Consider the following 20,330-nt stretch of genomic DNA (forward strand, 5'->3'; position numbering starts at 1 on the left):
CCCCATGGATAAAGAATCCATGTAAGTTTATCATCTCTGTACTAGAAGGAATAAGAAGTTATTGAACTTTGTATTCAATAAATACTATACATATTTTATACTCAACAAATAGGATTTTGTCCGCTTTTATAAAATGACAGGGATAAGATTCTAGATTTTTTTTTAAATTGAAAAACTTATATGTGAAACAGAAGAAATAACCCATACCGGGTACTTTTTTTTGCTTTTGCTATTTTAATTCATACATACTTTATTTTTGACCAGTATCAAATTTATTTTGTTAAAAAAAATTGATGCATTTTTATCCTGTTAATTTCTCTCCTATCCACTGTCCACTGTGCAAAGTTCTTCAAAGCAGGCTGGGCCTGGAAGAGGAAACTTGCAGTTGCCCCTTCCTAGTACAAGCTGAAGGAGACTTCTGTATCTGGGAGCAGGCTGGGCTGTGGAGGCCTCTGGGATGTATACTCTCTGATTACCTAGGCTTTAACAGATCCAAAAGCATAATGTGGATCAGTGCTATCTCAGAAATAACCAGCACTCACTCTTGTCCCCATCTCTGTTTCCTAGATTATAAGAAGGATCCTTATAGTAGGGGCGATCCGTGCAATACCATCTGCTGCCGTGAAGACCTGAACTCACTTGACCCAAGTCCCGGAGGCTGCTATGATACGAAGGTAACATGCTACTAGCTTTTGAATTTACTTTTCACAAGCACCTACGCCTATTCAAAGGCAAAGCTGCAAAGGTTTTGATGGCATAAAGCACAATGTTTCTAACCATTTACTCAATTCAGGATTCAGCTTTTTCAGATATTCTGGTGATAGGTGCCACGGTCTAACTTAACTCCCTGCCCTGCCACTTAATAGTAAATCACATCATCTTACAATGCTTCTGTTACCTCATCTATAAAGTGGAAATAACAGGACTAGCCTCACAGGGCTGTTGTGGATAAATATTTAATATCTATAAAATACTTAGAACAGACTTAGTAGGTTATTTGAAAATGTATACATCATGATGCTGACAGTAGTGATGTTTTCCCCAGACTGGCACACAGCCCAAAGAACATCTTATTGAGAACAGTGTGATAATACTATTGGACGAGATGCCAAATCACTAAAGGGTTTTCACCATATTAGAATTGAGAAGTGCTATAATATGTCTTGTAAGTACTATGTTCACAGCAGTGGTCTGAAGTTAGGTCATACAGGCTTGTGAGAACCACCTGTTAAGATCAACTGACTTTGGTTGATAGCCTGAAATCAGCCATGGCAGCATTATTTATACCATGAAAACCACAAACACTACAAATGAGGGCTTTTTATTCCCTCAGAGAGCTGGATGTTAAAAAATTTACCTGGCTAAATTTGCATCTAGCATTGGAGCTAGAATTCTGATGAGTAACTTGATTACAGATCTCACTTTGGCTATGTCCAGAATCCTCTTCTACTAGTTAATTCACACTTCAATGACAAATGAATGAAGAAAAGCATATTGTGGAAGCTTGCAAGATTTTGTTTTAAAGGGGCTAATATTGTGACTTTGGAAAAAGAGCAGGGGAAAAAAAGGAAAAAAAAATAGGGATTCAGTCAAGTTTTTTCCAAATGGTTTTTCTAAAATGTCCCCCTCTTCCCTTTCCAGGTGGCAGATCTCTTCCTAGCATTAGAGTACACTGCACATGCCATTAGTGGTCCCACAGTACAAGATGGCCTTCCTGTTTTTCACTGGACACGGTTCAACAAAACTCTCCATGAGGGCATGCCAGAGACCTACAACTTTGATTTTATTACCATGAAACCAATTTTGAAACCCGACATAAAATGAAGGAGGGAGATGAGGAAATAGAAGGTAATAGAGGCTGCAAATAAGATACCAAAGGCACTATTTTAGCTATGTTTTTCCATTCAAAATTAATCTTAATATATTAAATTTAGTCTGTTACTGTCATTTCCCACTGTTGATTTTGTAGTTAACAAGCATTCACTGTAGCAGGCACTGCAGAAGAAACATTACATGTGGTTAACAATACCAGGCATCAGTATACACACTTACATAAAAGAGGGTATGGAAGAAACTGCTCCTGCACTCATCAAAATCCATTTTCTTTTAAGCCTGGCCACACAGACCACCATGTCCCAGGTTCCCTTAGGTAGTGTCACGTGATGGAGTTCTTAACAATGGAATCTGAAAGGAGTGCCACTTTCAGGCCTGGCTCCCCTGAAGCCTGTGCTCCTCCCTCCACGCCCACCCCCTCCTCCCCCAGGCTGATGTACTTAACGACAAAGCCCTAAGGAAAGGTGGAACTGTGTTTTCAAAGGAACCTCTGGTAATGCAGTGAGTGATTTTTTCTTCTGACCATTAACAGGTATCAGTTGAGTCTTTTTGTGGTACAGGCTAGGCAAACAATAAAGCAAATCTTAATGTTGTCTCTCATTAGTGAAAAGGAGCATGTCTAACCAGGGAGCAAGTCTGCATAACAATTTTTCTTTCAGTTAGAGAACTGCATGTGGCTTTAGTGATATGGTATTGTCAAACAGGTTAAATAAACCATATTGTACAATCTAATAGGTGATCTTTAATAAGGTGAAAGATTTTCAAAGGAAAAAAGAAATGCAAGGTCCAAGAACAATCAGAATGAATCAGAGTACTCAGAATGTTAAAAACCCAGTAGTTTATTTCAAAGTATAAATTTCAGGCTTGCTGGACAAATCCCACTACAGTTAACACTTATACAGACACCAGTCTACTGTACATTTAGGGGGAAAAAAAAGACAAACACAAAAACCTTTAAAACCTAATAAAAATAGGGCAACTTGCTATAGCCCAATTTATATTAGACATTAGGAAGGTCTTACATTGTCTTACTATTTACACTTTCAACTGCAATAAAGAAAAATCAGAATGCAAGTTTCCTACAAAGGATTTATTTTTTATATTTAACTTTGAAATGGTTGATGAGATACTAAAGCCAGAATCCCCAAAAGGTGTTTGATTGCCCAGTTACCTTATTTACAAACAAAACTTTAAAAAAAGTACATCATTTAAATATACATGATTGGTATTTAGCTGACTCTACAAATTAAAAAAGTTATTTAGCATGATAAAACTTTGTATTGTCCTATTCCTCCCCATTGGCTGGCTCAAGAGGAATATAGAGTTTAGGAATTATGTAAGTCTGCCACACTAACAAAACACCTTGTAAGAACTGTTCTGATCTTTTTCTTTGTCCTAAAATGTACAGGAAAAAAAAGGGGGGGGGGGCGGGCAGAGGGGGCATCCATTTGCTCAGTAAGGAGGGCAGAATCATACACTGGTTTTAGATAGTTATCTGCAATAACCTAATACTGGGACATGATTTTTTTTCTGGAAATTAGAATGAAAGAAGTCAAAGACAACTGGTTAATGATAAAATTAAAATAACATATGAATCATAAGATACTGAAATAGCCCAAGAAGGAAAGTCAGCGAGAAAACTTGGAAGGTCTTTGCAGTACTCCACAGTGCTAAAATCAACATGTATAAAAGCAAGAGAGGAGGATACCACAGGCATTATTTTGTTAATCTTGTACAGTACTGGAAAATTTGTGGAACAAGATAAATGCATGTCATGCCTATTAACACTCACCTTGTTGCATAAGTAGTAATTTAGAAAATATAGTCAAAAGCACAAACAAAAACTAAGTTAACATTTACACAATACAGTAAGAGAACTGTATGGTTCAGCCTGCTTGAGGAGTTCTGCAGAGATGTACCTAAGGTTCTCAGATCCTTGCTCTAGAACTTGTTTTTCGTATCTTTCATTTATCTGACCATAGGGGTGGGGAGAGTGAGGAACACCTTGATGTGAGGTAAATGGTACCCCAATATATACTCACTTTCCATGGAAGAAAGCTCTCCTCTTCACTTCTCTCAACAACTTCTACTCCATTAAACAGTATACAATACGCTGCATATTTTAAAAAGCAAGTCCAGACAAACAGAGGGATATAGTTACCTCATCAAGTTACCTGTTAGCAACAGATGTTTACCATTGTGTGCAATTTATAAATTTACTGGCAATAACATAATTTTGAAAAAGAGGCTTACTCACACTTACAACAGGGTGAATATCACTCTAACAAAGTGCAAAGGAAAGAGACATCACTGACACCTTTAAATGCCACTTAAACCCCCTACATTTTGGGTTCAAATACCAGAAATTTCCAGCATTTCCAACAAAGAAATAACACAAGTATTATCAGGCTAAAAATTTAGTAAAATTCCATTACCAAAATGGGATAAACAAACTTACTTGTGATACTTTGTGACAAGGTACCAGAGAATTTAAAAAGCTGTCATGGGGTATGAACTGCTACAAAAAGTCTATAATCAGTTGCTATTTCTAGTTGAGTCCTCCATTCTCTCTCCCAAAAGAAACAAACCAAACAAAAAGTGCTCATCAACATTAAAACCTGCCCCCAATAAAAAGCTAGAGTTCTAGCCTATCATCTTTCAGTTAATCTAAGATAGTTACTGCCTATAAATCCCATGGCAGGCTAATTTGAGGAGACTTTTTATAATATGCTTTTTCCTCAAATAATTAAAATCTTTCTTTGTACCTTCCTTCCACCATCTGGAATAAAAATTTACTTTAGTAAATCTATTTTTAGGGCTACTATTTGAGAATTCTTTTTCTTTGACAAGAAAACATAATATAGGCCCAAATAATGTATTATTTTCATTCTAATGGGCTTTCTTCACATGATTATACAATGCTATGAAACTTTAAAAGAGTGAGTGTATATAAATAAAAACATTCACCAAGGTAACCTTTTCTAGGATAGATAAGCAAATTTTTATCACATGGCCATAAAACCAGCCAATAAAAAACAATTTTGAACATGAGCCTTCTATTCGGTAGACAGGAATGATCTTGAACACATCATCAACATTGCAACCATTGCAGGTAGAAACATACACACATGCAGATACAGATAAGTGTTAATATACACCCAGAAGATATCTCCCTTTTGAAATTTTCATTGGCATGACATTGGCAACTTCTTTACCACCGTCATTAGTCCTACAATGAGTATTATCTACATAGTTGGCAAATTTGATTCATGGAAGCTTTAATTCTTGTTGTGGTCTTATTTTCTGGAAGTGAAAGGAAGGTTTTAGAGCATTGATAGTTTGGCAATCCATAGGCTTTCTTCAGCATCAATCAAACTTCACACCTAACACAACATACATGGACCAGGGAGTCTCTAACTACAACTAGAGTGCTTCTAATTACAAGCCATCAAAGTTGCAAACAAAGCAGCATTAATAGAAGGGCTAGCTCCCTCCAATAATTCCAAGAGGTATAATTTCAGAAGGTAGAAATACGAATTCAAATGTGGTATGGGAAGATAACTTGGTAAATTATTTCACAGACTCCATGAATTCCCTTCAATTCCCAACCACATTCTCATCCCCAAACGTACCCCAGCAGTGCTGTCCTAAACTATACTCAAAAAACTACCTAATACCAACAGAGCTGGCACTCATATGGAATATGCAAGACCTGTGATGAACTTTGAAGAGGAACAGAGATGCACACAGTAAGTTATATCTAAATGTTACATATAATGACCCCAAAGGATATAGTTTAAATGCTATCCAAAGCTGACACAGGGTAAATCAGACAAAACTTGGCACCATCAAAATGAAGTTAAAAGTTAACAAAAGGGATAATGATATGAGAATAGACAATGGATCTTTCCCTTTAATATTTCAGCTCACTGTATTGTGAATTTGATTATTTCATTTGAAAGAATACTACGCTTTGAGTGACAAACTAGAATTGCTTTCATAATTTCTAACACAGTATGAACATAGATACTAAAATAAGTTTGAAGGAAAATTTTCTTACACATATAGTCTCCTTTTGGTCCACTTTACATAAAGTTAATTTAAATAGTGACCAAAAATAAAAGCATTTATATCCTTAGAAAAAAATAGCAAGTCAAATTTTTGGAGTTAAATGTAGTAATGCCACTGATAAAGAATATATATAAAAGCCTTGGTTTAAAATCTACTTGAGGGAGTGTACGATACTTTGTGGACATGAAGGAAAAATTAGTTAAAGGCTGAAAGGGAAGAGTAAACCACAATGGATAAATGGCCATGCTTATTTTTGTAGTTAATCTTTAAGGCACAAAATAAATGTAAAAGTAAGACTAGGAAAGGGAGGGGCCATTGCAGATGTTCACCAAATTAACAACCCAGAGAGACAAAAAAGAAAAGAAGATGAACTGATCCTTTCCTGTGTTCAAATTAACCTATTTTAAGTAACCATGTTGCTTTTTATTTTTTTCTTTGGGTTTTGTTTAGATTCTGTTAAAATCATTTAACTATGAACCTACAGATCCCTTAGAAACAGAATCATGCCAGTTAAATAGCTCACATCCTCTGATCTATCAATACTTACTTTATACTAAAAGAGAGGTAAATTTGAGAATGAAAATGGGAGATTCCACAGCAATAAACATAAATAGGAAAAAAAACAAAAAAAACAAAAAAAGAAACAACCAACTCCACACAAACACCCATACATATTCCCCAGCCTCAAAACTATAGGAAGGTGCGTGTTTACATTTCGAAACCTTGAAGCTTGAATTGTCCAGAAAAAGATTCTTGCTTTATGGGCTGAGTTTATTTTACTCTGATTATAAACAAATGTAGTGTATATACACATCTGTCCAAGAAATCTTGCACAATGTAGATTTTACAATGGGCATCATGCACAAGATTAAAACAAGACCAAAAAGTGGAACTTTTCAGAGAAAAAGATAAAGGCTCCAAGGTTTAACTGCTCTGGGCAGAAGAGATCACATCTGTTGACTGAGGATCGCAGAAAGGTCCAAAACGTCCATAAATATCCTTGGCCCGTACTGCAAAGTAGTATTTGCTGCCAGATACAAACTGGGTGAGAGTGCATGCCATGGGCAAAGGAAGTGCCTTTACCTCTCCAATCTTCTTCCATTGTGAGGGCACAGTGGCACTGGGTTCCTCATGGTAAGCATAGAGATGGTAGCTGTCAACAGTAGCACAGGTTCGATCCACCTCCAGGACGCTCCATGACAGTACAATGCCATTTTGACTCTGAACTCGTGCTAACTTCAAGTGTGGCTTCTGAGGCAGAGATGTGCTGGCAGCTTCTGGGGGCAGACGCTGTGGCTGTGGGGCTTCTGGTAAGGGAGCTGGGTGCACAGGGCGCGGGGGCTCCTAACAAAAGAAGAGCCATGTTCATTTATAATGCCTATTATAAGGCTTTTCTGAGAGCTAGAACTAAGACATCCTAGAGATCATCTACTGAGATCATTTTATTATCAAGAATTCGGGGAAATACCGAATACCACACTACATTTGGCAAGTTTAACTGGTGATTTGTAACCAATCATATCCCAAACAATGGTACTAAGATAACCCCTGCTATATTTTCTAGACCTTTTGAGTTTTTCTTGGGGAATAAAAGCCCTTGCTAATGGAACATCATCATGACAGAAACTGAAATTATCATCTAACAGAATTTATGATTTAATTCTCTATGCTACAGCTTCTTATTTTACTATCATGTAACATTTTAAAATAATACATGTAGAAGTCTATCACAGAAAATTTGAGTAGTCAACTCTGCTTGCATTTTATTTATTTATTTTTTAAATTTTATTTTACTTTTTCAAATACATTTGTCTCTGCCTCCCCCCCCACCACTTTCTGCTTGCATTTTAAAGCCATTTCTCCATACAAAGGCAATAGTATATTCTTATAAATAAGCACATTTAATGATGAATGAATAATATGTTCTTGGTCAGGCTGCATGAAAAAGGTGACATTTAAATTAGACCATGAAAGATGGGATTTAGAAACATAGAAAAAGTTATGCACCTTTCTGCCAATAGATAAACCAAGAGCAGAGGCATATAGGATGTATGGGCAAAGGGCAGTGTTAACTTTTACTTAGACTTTGGGTATGTGAAGAAGAAAAGATAAATTTGGAAAGGTAAGTTAAAGCCAGGTAGTGAAAAAGCATGAATTCATATTAGCCTAAGTCATATTTACGATAAACACAGACAATACCAACAGAGCTGGTGATTACCAGAGGAGGGAGGGGGAAGAAGAGAAGGCAAAGAGTGGATAAATGGTGATGGAAGATTTGACTTGCACACCTGAAACCTACATAATTTTATTAACCAATCTCACCCCCAATAAATTCAATTAAAAAAAGAAGTCAAATTCATTTGTCTAACACTGGATATTATTATTATTATATCTGGGTTTTAAGATTACAGTAATAACTTTTTCAAAAAGATTCAAGTGAGAGCCAGGAAATAGGGATATGAATGATCTTTTTTCCTTAGTGAAATATCACTGCTCACTGACTTTGGAGTGGAAATTGTGAAACAAAATTTCCTTAACAAATTCACTGAACAAAAATTGCTTTAATATGTATTTCATTAAATGGATAATTCGCATATGCTAAATAGTGAATTTTGCGATAGTCTGATACTATCTTTTCAGCTTCAATGCCTCTCAAAGCTTAGTACCAGGAACATGCACACAGGAAGATCCCAGGAAAAATATACTAAATAATTTGTAGAACTGTAACTGGTGAAATTCATATGCCTAGTGGAAAAAATTCATACATGTGCTGGACAAAGGCACCAATCTCAGTTAAAAAGCTAAAATATGAAGTTAAAGAGAAAAAAAATAAAATTTAAATAGATAAAACATTGAAAGCTGAAGAAGAACTGATTTGAATACTGGCCATGTTACTATATTTCCTCTCTTATTGCCTTTTTTCCTAAAATGACTTAAGCATTTTAATTAATAACATTAAGTAAACATATAGCTAACGAGCTAAAAGAAGATGGCCAAAGCCATGAACTTGACTGGAGAGAGCACAGGAATTTAAGAAGTTTGACAATGGCTTAAACAGCCTGTAGTATCCTTTCTAGTTCTTAAAATTAGGAATCTGCTCATATCCCAAAACTAATTAAGCCAAATGAATTATTGTTTTGTTTTTGCCATTGCAATGGGGTTTACTGAAGTTTTACCAATAAAATATATGATATAAGGGATTTTCTTCAAAATAATATACAAGGTTGTAGAAATAAACAGCTGGTAACATAGATGAAATAAGACTAGCCAAGTACTAATAATTGTTGAAGATGGGCGATGGGTACACGTAGGAATTGTTGTACTATTTTCTCTACTTTTATATACATTTGAAAATTGCTATTTAAAAATATTTTTAAATTAAGTTAAAAGAATGTTCCTCCTGTGAGTTATAGTTCATTTCAAGACAATATACATGGATGGAATCCAGTGAAAAAAACAAACAAAAAGACACACAAACAATTTAAAAGAAACTAACAGATCATCAAATTTGCAAAACTATGGTATAAATAAGAGATTTCTGCTTTATAATTTTTTGAAAAAGTATAGAGGGGAAGAAAGAGAGGGAAAGAGAGGAGAACATCACTGTGACAGAGAAACATTGATTGGTGCCTCTCACAGACTGAACCTGCAACCCAGGCCATGTATCCTAACCAGAAATCAAACCCGGGACCTTTCCAGTTTATAGGATGACTGAGCTACACCAGCCAGGGTTAAAATGTCCCTTTTAATACTAAAAAAAAAATATTATTTTTAATTTAACCATGAGTTAAAATGGTCTATCCCTTTCACTTCACATGCCCCAGCTGTGGACTCTTTTTGTACATTGTAAACCACCACAAGCTCAATGATCCTTGATGACTACCATTCCTAGAACATTTGTTCATAATAAAGATCTATTCTCTACAATAAATTTCTGCAGTAAAAATAAAAGGCCTGTCATTTCCTTTTGATATAACTAGTTAAAGAAAAAAAATGCCACCTATAATAATATTTGACAGCTTCACAGTAAAAAATTTTGTAAAGCCAAGCATCAACACTTACAGTGTGCACTTGTGGTGGTCGATGGTGCACTGTGAGCTGAGGTCCCGTTGATCCCAGGGTTAGTCCATTGTTTACAACATATGTAGTTGCTTGAGGCACTCGAACCGTGACACCTAACAAAAGATTAAGGAATAAATTAGAATTCTAAATTTGGCAGAACACCGATTAAGTACTTGAAGTCAGTAAAATGATATTTTTAAAATATAAAAGAAAAAAAATCTAATCTAGAAGTCTACACTCAGCCAAAGTCATCATTCCAGCATGAGGACAAATAAATTTTCCTATATGCAAGCAACCAAAAAAAAAAAAAAATCCTCTCAAATAGCCTCTGCAGGATATGTGCCACAAATATAAAAGAGAAAATAAAGGAAAGAGGAAAACATGAGATACAAGGAACAGGAAGGGAAATAAATGGAATCCCTACCAAAAGAACTATAAGTAAAAATCCTAGAACACTGGAACACTGTGGGTACAGAAAGTATAGAAGGCACACAGGCCAGATTGGAGCAGTGTGACTTTAAAGACAGAAAAAATGAAGTTGCCTTCACAAAGATCTCTGCTGTCTCATCTTTTTAACTAGAACAGAAAAAAATTCCACTATGTTACCCTTGCCTTGTGTATGAGATTTCTCTCTCTGTCTCTGTCTCTCCCCGCCACCCCTTTTCTTTCAACACTCTCTGCTGATCAGCTGAGGAAACTCTTTTTACCCAACAGAAAACTATTTTGACATATATGGAGGCAAAAGCAGCAGAAATTTAGAGCCATCTATTTACCAGACCATATTCTGCCATATAGTCAGTATCTGGCGCACACCATAGTTCTGCCACTTACTCTGTGGTGAGCCCAGTTTCCCCGAACTCATTCATGGCCCTCTTGACTGATTTCCCCAGAGAAAGCTCTTGTAAACCTGAGGAAGTTGAAGCCAGACTACAAACCAAAGACTCCATTTAGTTTAAATTCTTCTGGAGGCCGTCACTTAATAATCGCATTATTGTGGTATCTTTAAACAGATACATTTGTCCTTGCTATTAAATTTTACAAAATTAAACATTTTCAGTGATATCTACAGAAGTGGCAAAACCATACAGAAAAGCATAAAGTAAGGATGATAATTACCTCTGATGAGAAGGGAGAGGGATGCAATTAAGGATGGGCATTTAACAGGCTTGTAGGATACTAACAAAGCTCTATTTCTTAGCCTGGTGCAGAGTCCCTTGATGGTTCACTTTATTATTTTTTTAAACTTTATACCATTTACATAAACATCTATGTATCTGAATGGTGTTATTTTACTATTAACACAAATATAAACAGATGCTCCTCAACTTATGATGGGGTTAAGTCCCCATAAACCCACCCTAAGTTGAAAATGTATTTTAACACACTTAATTTACTCAACATTATACTTACCCTATCTTAAACGTGCTCAGACACTTACATTAGCCTACAGTTTAGCAATTATCTTGAGTGTCATCTCAAGAGTAATTTGCCTTCCTCTTCTCACCAGGAGACATAGATGTGCGTTTTGTAGACATGATGGCAAGCGAAAACACAAAATGCAATATGCAAAACAATGCTGGTAACACAGTACTCTGTAGAGTGTCAGCTGTTTACCCCCACACATGTATGCTAACTGGGAGCTGTTTTGCTGCCGCTGCCCAGCATCACAAGACAGGGGTGTATCGCTAGCCTAGGAAAATATCCAAATTCAAAATTTGAAATATGGTTTCAGCTGAGTGTGAACCATTTTTGCACTACCATAAAGTCAAAAAATCTTAAGTCAGGCACTGTCTGTATGTGGAAACAAGTTTCTTTTAATGTCTTCCCATCTTCCATTTCTCAGCCATCTTCCATACCTTTAAGACTCTCTCATTGGAGGGTATCAATTACCATTACTTCCATCATCTGGACTAAGTCACAATTAGTCATTCTCACTTTAATTCGGCAAGATATCTCTTAACAGAGTGGAGTGTAGACCAACATCATATAGGGCACTGTAATTATACAGGCCATAATTAATGAAAGAACACAGAGAACATAAATCATATAATATACATGACCAATTTTTCTGGTTAACTCTCCCAATGGAAGAAAAATGAATTAATAATAGTTGTATATGATATTATAAACACTTTTTGCTAAATTTAATATTAATAAAAGGTACTCCAACTAAATGCCACATAACTACATGTAACTTGGGGCCATACACAAGAAAAGAGTCTCTTACTATTTTGGGGATTGACCTGCCGAACAGTAGGAGCCTGCATGACAGTTCCCCTCAGGGGAGCCTGAGCTGGTGGTGCAGGGAGAGTTGTATAAACAACTTGGTTTGCAGGAGCTCTTGGTACAGGAAGCCTCGTGGTCACCTGAGTTGCTGGACGATGTGTTACATTCACGGTAGTTGGAGCTGATAAAAAGTAGAAAAATATATTAAGAATGCAGTACAGTCTATGTTAATTAACTTTGTGCTATCTCTAATAGAGAAATAGAGACAACAGTCTTCTTTTGTAACCTGATAGGGCCAACCAAAATTAACAGTATTATTATAATCCAAACGTCAGATGAAAAGAGCACTTCATCCATGGTCAATGCTTTTTCATGGTCAAACTCTTTCCATGGTTTGACTAGATAATAAGCATGAAGAAAAAGAAAAGGTTTTGACTAGAGAGTATGACCTTATAGGAGGAGTGACTTGAAAGAGCAGATTTTCGCTCCTCAGTGTTAAATTGTTTCTAGCAGTGTGGAATTTTAGGCCCTCCAGACTGCCTATAAATGGGTATAAATCCGAAAGAGTAACTCTACATTCCCACAGTTCATAAAAGTGGTTGGCTATTATAACTGACATTTTCGCCAGGTGAGTTAAACCATCTCTTACTCAAAACAGTACAATAGCTGTTAAAATACAGACGTCCTCTTTGTCTACTGTGGCATTCCTCCACACCTATGATATAGTGAGCGCTAGTGCCTTGAGAGATGGTAATTATATATTTATCAAAAATGAGTCCTAAATGTTCACTCACAGCACGGAACTAAAATAATGATTTTGGGAGTTAACAGGCTTCTGAATTAGAATCACAATTTATAAATCTACACATATCAATTATATAAGAAAAAAAAATCTTTCATATGGAAAAATGGGTTCTAAAAATAAATTTGGAGGTAAATGCTGGAGATACAAAGATAAAAAGGTTTCCTGACTAAAGACTCCTAAGTCTTTACATATCCTAACTTTCAATGTAAGTTAGAAAATAGAAGTATACAAGGATGAATACCGATCTCTTCATCGCTTTATTCCCCATTTTATTACCTATACTGCACATGGGTTTGCATATGACATTTCTTTCTAAATTACCTAAATTAGGTGGCTGTCATTTTAATTTCACTGCATATAATTCCATGTGAACTCAATGTTCTCCTTGATGAGAAATGTGATTACATAAGTATTTTACAGCTAAATCTCTAAGAAATAGGCTATTTTATGAAGAAAAATTGTCTTGGTTGGCTTCCGAACAGTTTAGGAGATATAGGCTACACCTTGAAAATGTCTGATTTATAGCACCTTGAGAGGTACAAATAAAATATTAGTGTATATCTCCTATTGGCAGTGTTAGGCCAGTAAAAACTAGTTCGAGTTAAGAATTATTTAAAAACTTTTATTTAACTAGTCAATTAGAACTTCTTGGTTATAATCAGAACAAATCATCACACCCATCCCTTCCAGAGAAATAATACCCATTTCTGTTGTTTACAGTGGCAGATGACAAAGGCATATAGTTGAAGTCTTCTATATAAGCATTCTATGTAAGTGCTGCTACTTCAGACAGTCAGGAAAACTAAGTTACACTGCATTCAAAAAGATATATTGTCTTCAAAATAACAAAGATAATTTTCTGTCTAATCTCTCCACCTGATTTCATAGTCACATTTCACTGTAGACAAAACTAAAGCTTTAGTTCAATGATTCACCAAGTTTACCTGTAGGTAGTAAGTGTATTGTTGTCTGAGATGGTCCGCTTGTTGGCACCCCAGAAGGCTGAAGAGGTGGTGCTGGCTGGATAGGTTGCAACGGTCGAGACACAGGCTGAGAAGAAGCCATGGCTGACACAGGAGTGTGATTTAGCTTTTTAGTGTCTGTTAATTAAAAGTTGGACTTACGATTATTGATAGGAAAAAAATTAAAAGTACAGGTTTTTCCTTTATGGGCAAATTTAGCTTTTGCTTGCCATTAGCTCACATTTACTGCTTAGAGAACAATTTCTTTCTATTTTAATTATATGTATTTGCCAATCTGAAAACCACAGACTGTAATTCACATTTACAGAAATACAGTTTTATGTTTTATTTGATTTTTATGGAAGAATACTTTTTTTGAACTCAATATATCATGTCAATTAAAACAATTTCAACTTCCTACATTTATATAGGTTATCTATACACCCATGTATCTATATACCCAGGACATTCTCCTAAATAAATACCTATAAACTGATGAGTTTTTCACCAGAGATCTTGAATTCCAATTATTCTACTGTTGTTTAGATTATTTTGTTTAATAAGACAGATGGCTACTTGACATTATCCAGTCTTTACAACAAAATATATTGAATACTATCTCAAAAGTCTACCATAGCCAATGAAATTAATGTTTGCCTCTTAGAAAAAGCCCTTAAAAATAGGTAACCACTATATAGTGTACTATAAAGAGTATAAGCCAAAAGCTCTTCTATCCAAAATGATCCCCACTGACTTCTGTCCTAGAGAATTCTAAAATATAAATACGTTTCTATGTAAATAAAATTCTAAAATGTAAATAAAACCTTAGGTTTTAGCAAGTGAAAATTTAACTGGGTGCTAACGGAGAATAATGCACTTTAGAATATGGTAAGTTATGGTACACACAAAGGCAAAGCAATGGAAAAAGATCCCTTGAAACAGGGATGCTAGAAAGAAAAACAGCAAGGGCACTGATAATAAACTTTGCTTACTTTACATTTTTACTCAGAATAGCCCTACCTGGGTCCTCTCACAAATAACTTGTATTTATTTTTGTCCTCTAGAAATTCATTATACTGAGACTTGTCTATAAAAAAATAGTGAAAACAATACAGATAATTTGAAACTTTTTAAGAATAGTCATACTGGTATGAATTCAACCTTGACAAATGATGGCATAAATCTTCCAATTTTCCAGTTTATATAAAAAATAACTGACTTTACTGTCACACAATCAATTGTATAGCTACTTAATTTTGTTTTCCTAAAATTAAATGAATTATCTTACTCCCCAAAATGTAACTTTTTAAATATTTAGGTTTTTTACATTTAGTATCTGTAAGTTAGTAATTAACTTAGTACTGGATCATCCCAGATTTTCCACATGCATTATATAATTATCACCACAGAGTTTTACAGATATGTCAGTGAACAAAGTTATTTTGTACAATCAAGTAAGTTTGAGAAATACTTCATATCTTGAATCGTTTGAGAATCACTTCATATATTAAAGGCTTAGCGAAATCTGTATTTAAAAAAAATATAACTTGGGGTGGCAAAACAATACAACATGCAGATGATGGGTTATAGATTTGGACACCTGAAACCTATGTAATTTTATTAAGCAATATCGCCCCAATAAATTCAATTTTAAAAAATGTAATTTTGTTTACAAAGCATTTCTTAAGCATATTTAACCACGAAACTTTTTATTCATAGAATGCCTATTAACAATGCAGAAGAATAATCTGGAATACTGGTTAATATCTATCCCATATTATCTCTAAATATTATAACTCAGAATAATATTGACGATTTTGGGTGTGCATGCTTTTTAGCATTACTTTCATTTTCATTTAAATTCTGGAACGCTAAACCTAATTAATTCAAATAACCAAAATTACACATATATACATTAAAAGTACCTAACACACACACACACACACACACACACACACGACATTGAGAGTCAGAAAACATGGGTTGGGTTCACATTTCCATTACTGACTTTGTATTCTATGATTCTTTGACTCTAAAATGGGCATTAGGGAGAGAAAGATGGCAGAGGAGTGAATGGGAGTTACGCTGACCTCCTCCCAAGACCAAACTGGAACTACAACTAAAGAGTGGAGAAATCACCTGGAAAACAATGGAACGATAGAGGGAGAGGAGCCTTAGAGGTGCAGACAGTGGATTCAACTCTCACACATCCCAATGGGTGAGAAGTGCGGTGGAGGCTCGAGAGGATGAGCTGGGCGCCCACGGGCACGAGCACCAGAGGGACATTGAAACGGTCAGTTAGATCCCCCTGAGAAGAACGGGGTCTGAACCATTAACAGGGACCCCTAGACTACAGGTGCTGAAATTAGGAAAATGCACAAACAAAACACAACCCCGAAAAGCTTAGGGGTGCTCTCTGCCAGAGAAAGCTGGCTGGAGATGCAAAGAGACATTTAAAAGGCCAACATAAAAATTTGCAGTGGCAGCCACCTTCCTTGATCTCTGGGTAGAGGTGGCAGGAGAGTGGACTGGTGCATGAGGAAAGATGGGCAAGGAATTCTTTGCGAAGAGAACAGAGAGGGTGGCCAGCGGATCCCTGGTCATAAATCACCTCCCACTCTACAGCTACCACCTCACCCACGCATAAGAGAATCAATTAACCTGCCTTTTGCGTGCTCCGTGCACAGCTTGTGGGTGTGTGGATTAGGGGTTGAGTGCAGACTGGCTGGAAGAAATACAGGATCCCTGGCCAAAGGGGACACAGCTGCATAGAGACCCTTGAGGAGAGACTGGAGACGAAGGGGTTGGGGAAAGAACTGGAGGATTATCTGAGATCCCCGGAGCAGAGCCCCTCCCTATTCCGTAGTCTCCAATTGTGCAGGCAGGTCCTGTTCCCAAAGAGGCAGAAGCGGGGCGGGAGCCAGGAGGCTCACAATTACCATCTGCAGAAATAAGGATCCCTAGACGAAGGGATCACAGAGCTGCCCAGAGACCCTTCGGGAGAGACTGGAAACAAGATTAACCAGAGAGTCCCAGAGGTGACTTCTTCTCATTTCCCTAGTTTCCATTTTGCGTGGGCAGGCCACGCCCCCAAAGAGTCAAAAGCAGGGAAAGCACACAGTAAAAGACCCTAAACTGACCAGTGCTGGGGGCGCGCACTGGGCGCCAGGCGAGTGCAAGGTCCGGCGAGTACGCTGGTCCTGGGGCCAGGGCGAGCGCGCTCAAAGAACCGGCATGAGAGTGCAGAGCGATCCACAGAAATAGTGAATCCCGGGCCAAAGGAGTCACGGAGCTGCCCAAAGCAGGAGTCAGAGACAGTAGCTTCCTGGAAGGTTCAAACAAACGACCCAAGGTCAGATAGGGTCAACAACTGACATTATCAGAGGCAGGCCCAGAAAGAAAAGTAAAGAAAATAAATAAATAAATAAATAGAAAGACCCGCCTACTACCATAGAAGTTTAATCCACAAAGTCAGGAAATCTAGATGGCTCAACTGAAGCAGAAATGCTCTCACAAAAATGGGAAGAAAAAGAAGTTTCCCACAAATGAGTGGGAAAGGGAAATCTCTACAGAGAGACCTAAATGAAATAGAGGCAAGGGAACTATCAGATATTGAATTCAAAACAATGGCTCTAAGGAAGCTCAATGAGCTCAGCCAGCTAGAAGATAACTACGAGAAACTTCAGAGAAACTATCAGGATCTTACAACAAACTATATCAACCTGGAAAAGGACATAGAAACTATCAAGAAGACACAAGAGGATATGAAGAATACCATTTCTGAATTGAAGAACACAGTAGAAGGAATCAAAAGCAGGCTAGATGAAGCCGAGGATCAAATCAACGAAATGGAGGATAAGGTAGAAGAAAGCTCCCAGAAATAACAAGAAATGGAAAAAAGACTCAAAAAGAATGAAGAGCCATTTAGGGAAATGCAGGACAACCTGAAACACAATAATATCTGCATAATAGGGATACCAGAAGGAGAAGAAGAGGAGCAAGGGATAGAGAACCTCTTTGAAAAAGTAATGATGAAAAATTTCCCCAATTTGAGGAGAGAAAAGATCTCATGGATCCAGGAGGCACAGAGGGCCCCACTCAAGAAGGACACAAGGAGGCCCACTCCAAGACACATCATCATTAAAATGGCAACTATCAAAGACAAAGAGAGAATCCTCAAGGCAGCAAGGGAGAAACAGGGAGTATCATATAAGGGAGCCACGATAGGGCTAGGAGCTGATTTCTCAACAGAAACACTATAAGCCAGAAGGGAATGGCAACAAATATTCCAAGTAATGAAAAGCAAGGGCCTATAACCAAGGCTGCTCTACCCAGCAAGGCTCTCAATTGAAATAGAAGGGGAAATAAGGAGTTTCCCAGACAAAAGAAAGCTGAAAGAAAACCTCTCTAGCAAACCAACACCACAAGATATGCTAAAGGGACTGGTTTAGGAAGATGAAGGAAAAGAGTGAGAAAGAGAGAAAGACAGGTACAAAGAGAAAAAAATGAATAGGTTTCTATCACTAATAACTCAGTGTAAATGGACTAAATGCCCCAATCAAAAGACACAGGATAGCTGAATGGGTAAGAAAACATGACCCACACATATGCTGCCTACAAGAGACCCACCTCAGAACAAAAGACCTGCACAGATTGCAAGTAAAGGGATGGAAAAAATATTCCAAGCAAATGGGCAAGAGAAGAAAGCAGGGGTTGCAATACTTACATCAGACAAAATAGATTTCAAAACAAAGGCCATAAAGAGAGACCCAGAGGGGCACTTTATAATACTTAAAGGAAGAATCTATCAAGAAGACATAAACATTGTAAACTGATATGCACCCAACATAGGAGCACCCAAATACATAAGAAAAATCTTGGACGACTTCAAGAAAGATACAGAGAGCAACACACTGAGAGTAGGGGATTTTAACACCCCACTGTCAAAAATGGACAGATCTTCCAAACAAAATATCAACAAGGATATTGTGGAGCTGAATGACCCATTGAATCAAATAGACTTAACTGACATATATGGAACCTTACATCCCAAAGAAGCAAAATACACATTCTTTTCAAATGCTCATGGAAGTTTTTCAAAGATAGACCACATGAGAGGACACAAAGCAAGCCTCAACAAATTCAGGAAAATTGAAATAATACCAAACTTCTTCTTGGACCACAAGGGCTTGAAACTGGAAATCAACCTCAAAGAGAAACTTCAAAAACTTGGAAACTCATGGAATCTGAACAGTAGACTATTAAACAATCAATGGGTCAATAATGAGATAAGAGAAGAAATCAAAAAATTTCTGGAAATAAATGAAAATGAACAGACAACAGTCCAAAACCTATGGGACACAGCAAAGGTGATCCTGAGAGGGAACTTCATAGCAATACAGGCTTACCTAAAAAAAGATAGAAACATTTCAAACAAAAGACCTAACACTACAACTTCAAGAACTGGAGAAACAACAACAAATAAATCCCAGAGCAAGTAGAAAGAAGGAAATAGTCAAGATTAAAGCAGAACTGAATGACATAGAGACGAAAAGAACATTCGGAGGATCGACCAATCCAGAAGCTCGTTCTTTGAAAAGATAAATAAAACTGACAAGCCTTTAAGCAGACTCATCAAGAAAAAAAGGGAGAGGACCCAAATTAATAATATCAGAAATGAAAGAGGAGAAATAACAACTGATACCACAGAAATACAAAGGATTGTAAGAAACTACTATGAACAAATTATATGCCAAGAAATTTGAAAACCTTTGTGAAATGGACAAATTTCTAGAAAAGTATAATCTTCCAACACTGAAGGAGGAAGAAACAGAAAGCTTGAACAGACTGGTAACAGCTGGGGAAATTGAAGCAGTAATCAAGAAACTCCCAGCACACAAAAGCCCAGGGCCAGACGGTTTCACAGGAGAATTTTACAAAACATCTAAGGAAGAGCTAACCCCTGTCCTTCTCAGACTATTCCAAAAAATCCAAGAGGAGGGAAGACTCCCAGACTCTTTCTATGAGGCCAGCATCACCCTGATCCCAAAACCAGATAAAGACCCTACAAAGAATGAAAACTACAGGCCAATTTCGCTGATGAACAAAGATCTTAAAATCCTCAACAAAATATTGGCAAACCGCATCCAGCAATACATTAAAAAGATTATCCACCATGATCAAGTGGGATTCATCCCAGGGATGCAGGGATGGTTCAATATACGCAAGTCAATAAATGTAATACATCATATAAATAAAAGACAAGACAAAAACCACATGATCACCTTGATAGACACAGAAAAAGCATTCAATAAGGTACAGCACCCATTTATGATCAAAACGCTCAGCAAAATGGGAATAAATGGGGCATT

General features: G+C 36.8%; 2 protein-coding genes across 2 annotated transcripts in view; one reads left to right on the forward strand and one right to left on the reverse strand.

The window, feature by feature from the left end:
• Positions 1–1,826, forward strand: part of PLBD1 (phospholipase B domain containing 1) — a 56,257-nt gene extending 54,431 nt beyond the window's left edge. The window contains exons 10-11 of the mRNA XM_054591404.1: positions 568–674; positions 1,642–1,826. Coding sequence (XP_054447379.1) covers positions 568–674; positions 1,642–1,824 — 290 coding nt within the window. The 3' untranslated portion in view covers positions 1,825–1,826. The remainder of the gene's footprint in view (positions 1–567; positions 675–1,641) is intronic.
• Positions 1,827–2,667: 841 nt separating this feature from the next.
• The window catches only part of ATF7IP (activating transcription factor 7 interacting protein), a 107,921-nt gene continuing 90,258 nt past the window's right edge, over positions 2,668–20,330 (reverse strand). Inside the window, exons 12-15 of the mRNA XM_054591403.1 lie at positions 13,942–14,097; positions 12,194–12,373; positions 9,967–10,079; positions 2,668–7,248 (exon numbers count right to left, since the gene is read on the reverse strand). Of these exons, the coding sequence (XP_054447378.1) occupies positions 6,829–7,248; positions 9,967–10,079; positions 12,194–12,373; positions 13,942–14,097 (869 nt within the window). The 3' untranslated portion in view covers positions 2,668–6,828. The remainder of the gene's footprint in view (positions 7,249–9,966; positions 10,080–12,193; positions 12,374–13,941; positions 14,098–20,330) is intronic.

The sequence above is a fragment of the Pteronotus mesoamericanus genome, unplaced genomic scaffold (assembly GCF_021234165.1).
Source record: "Pteronotus mesoamericanus isolate MK-2021 breed Mesoamerican mustached bat unplaced genomic scaffold, CSHL_Meso_final scaffold_21, whole genome shotgun sequence".
Taxonomy (NCBI): Eukaryota; Metazoa; Chordata; class Mammalia; order Chiroptera; family Mormoopidae; genus Pteronotus; species Pteronotus mesoamericanus.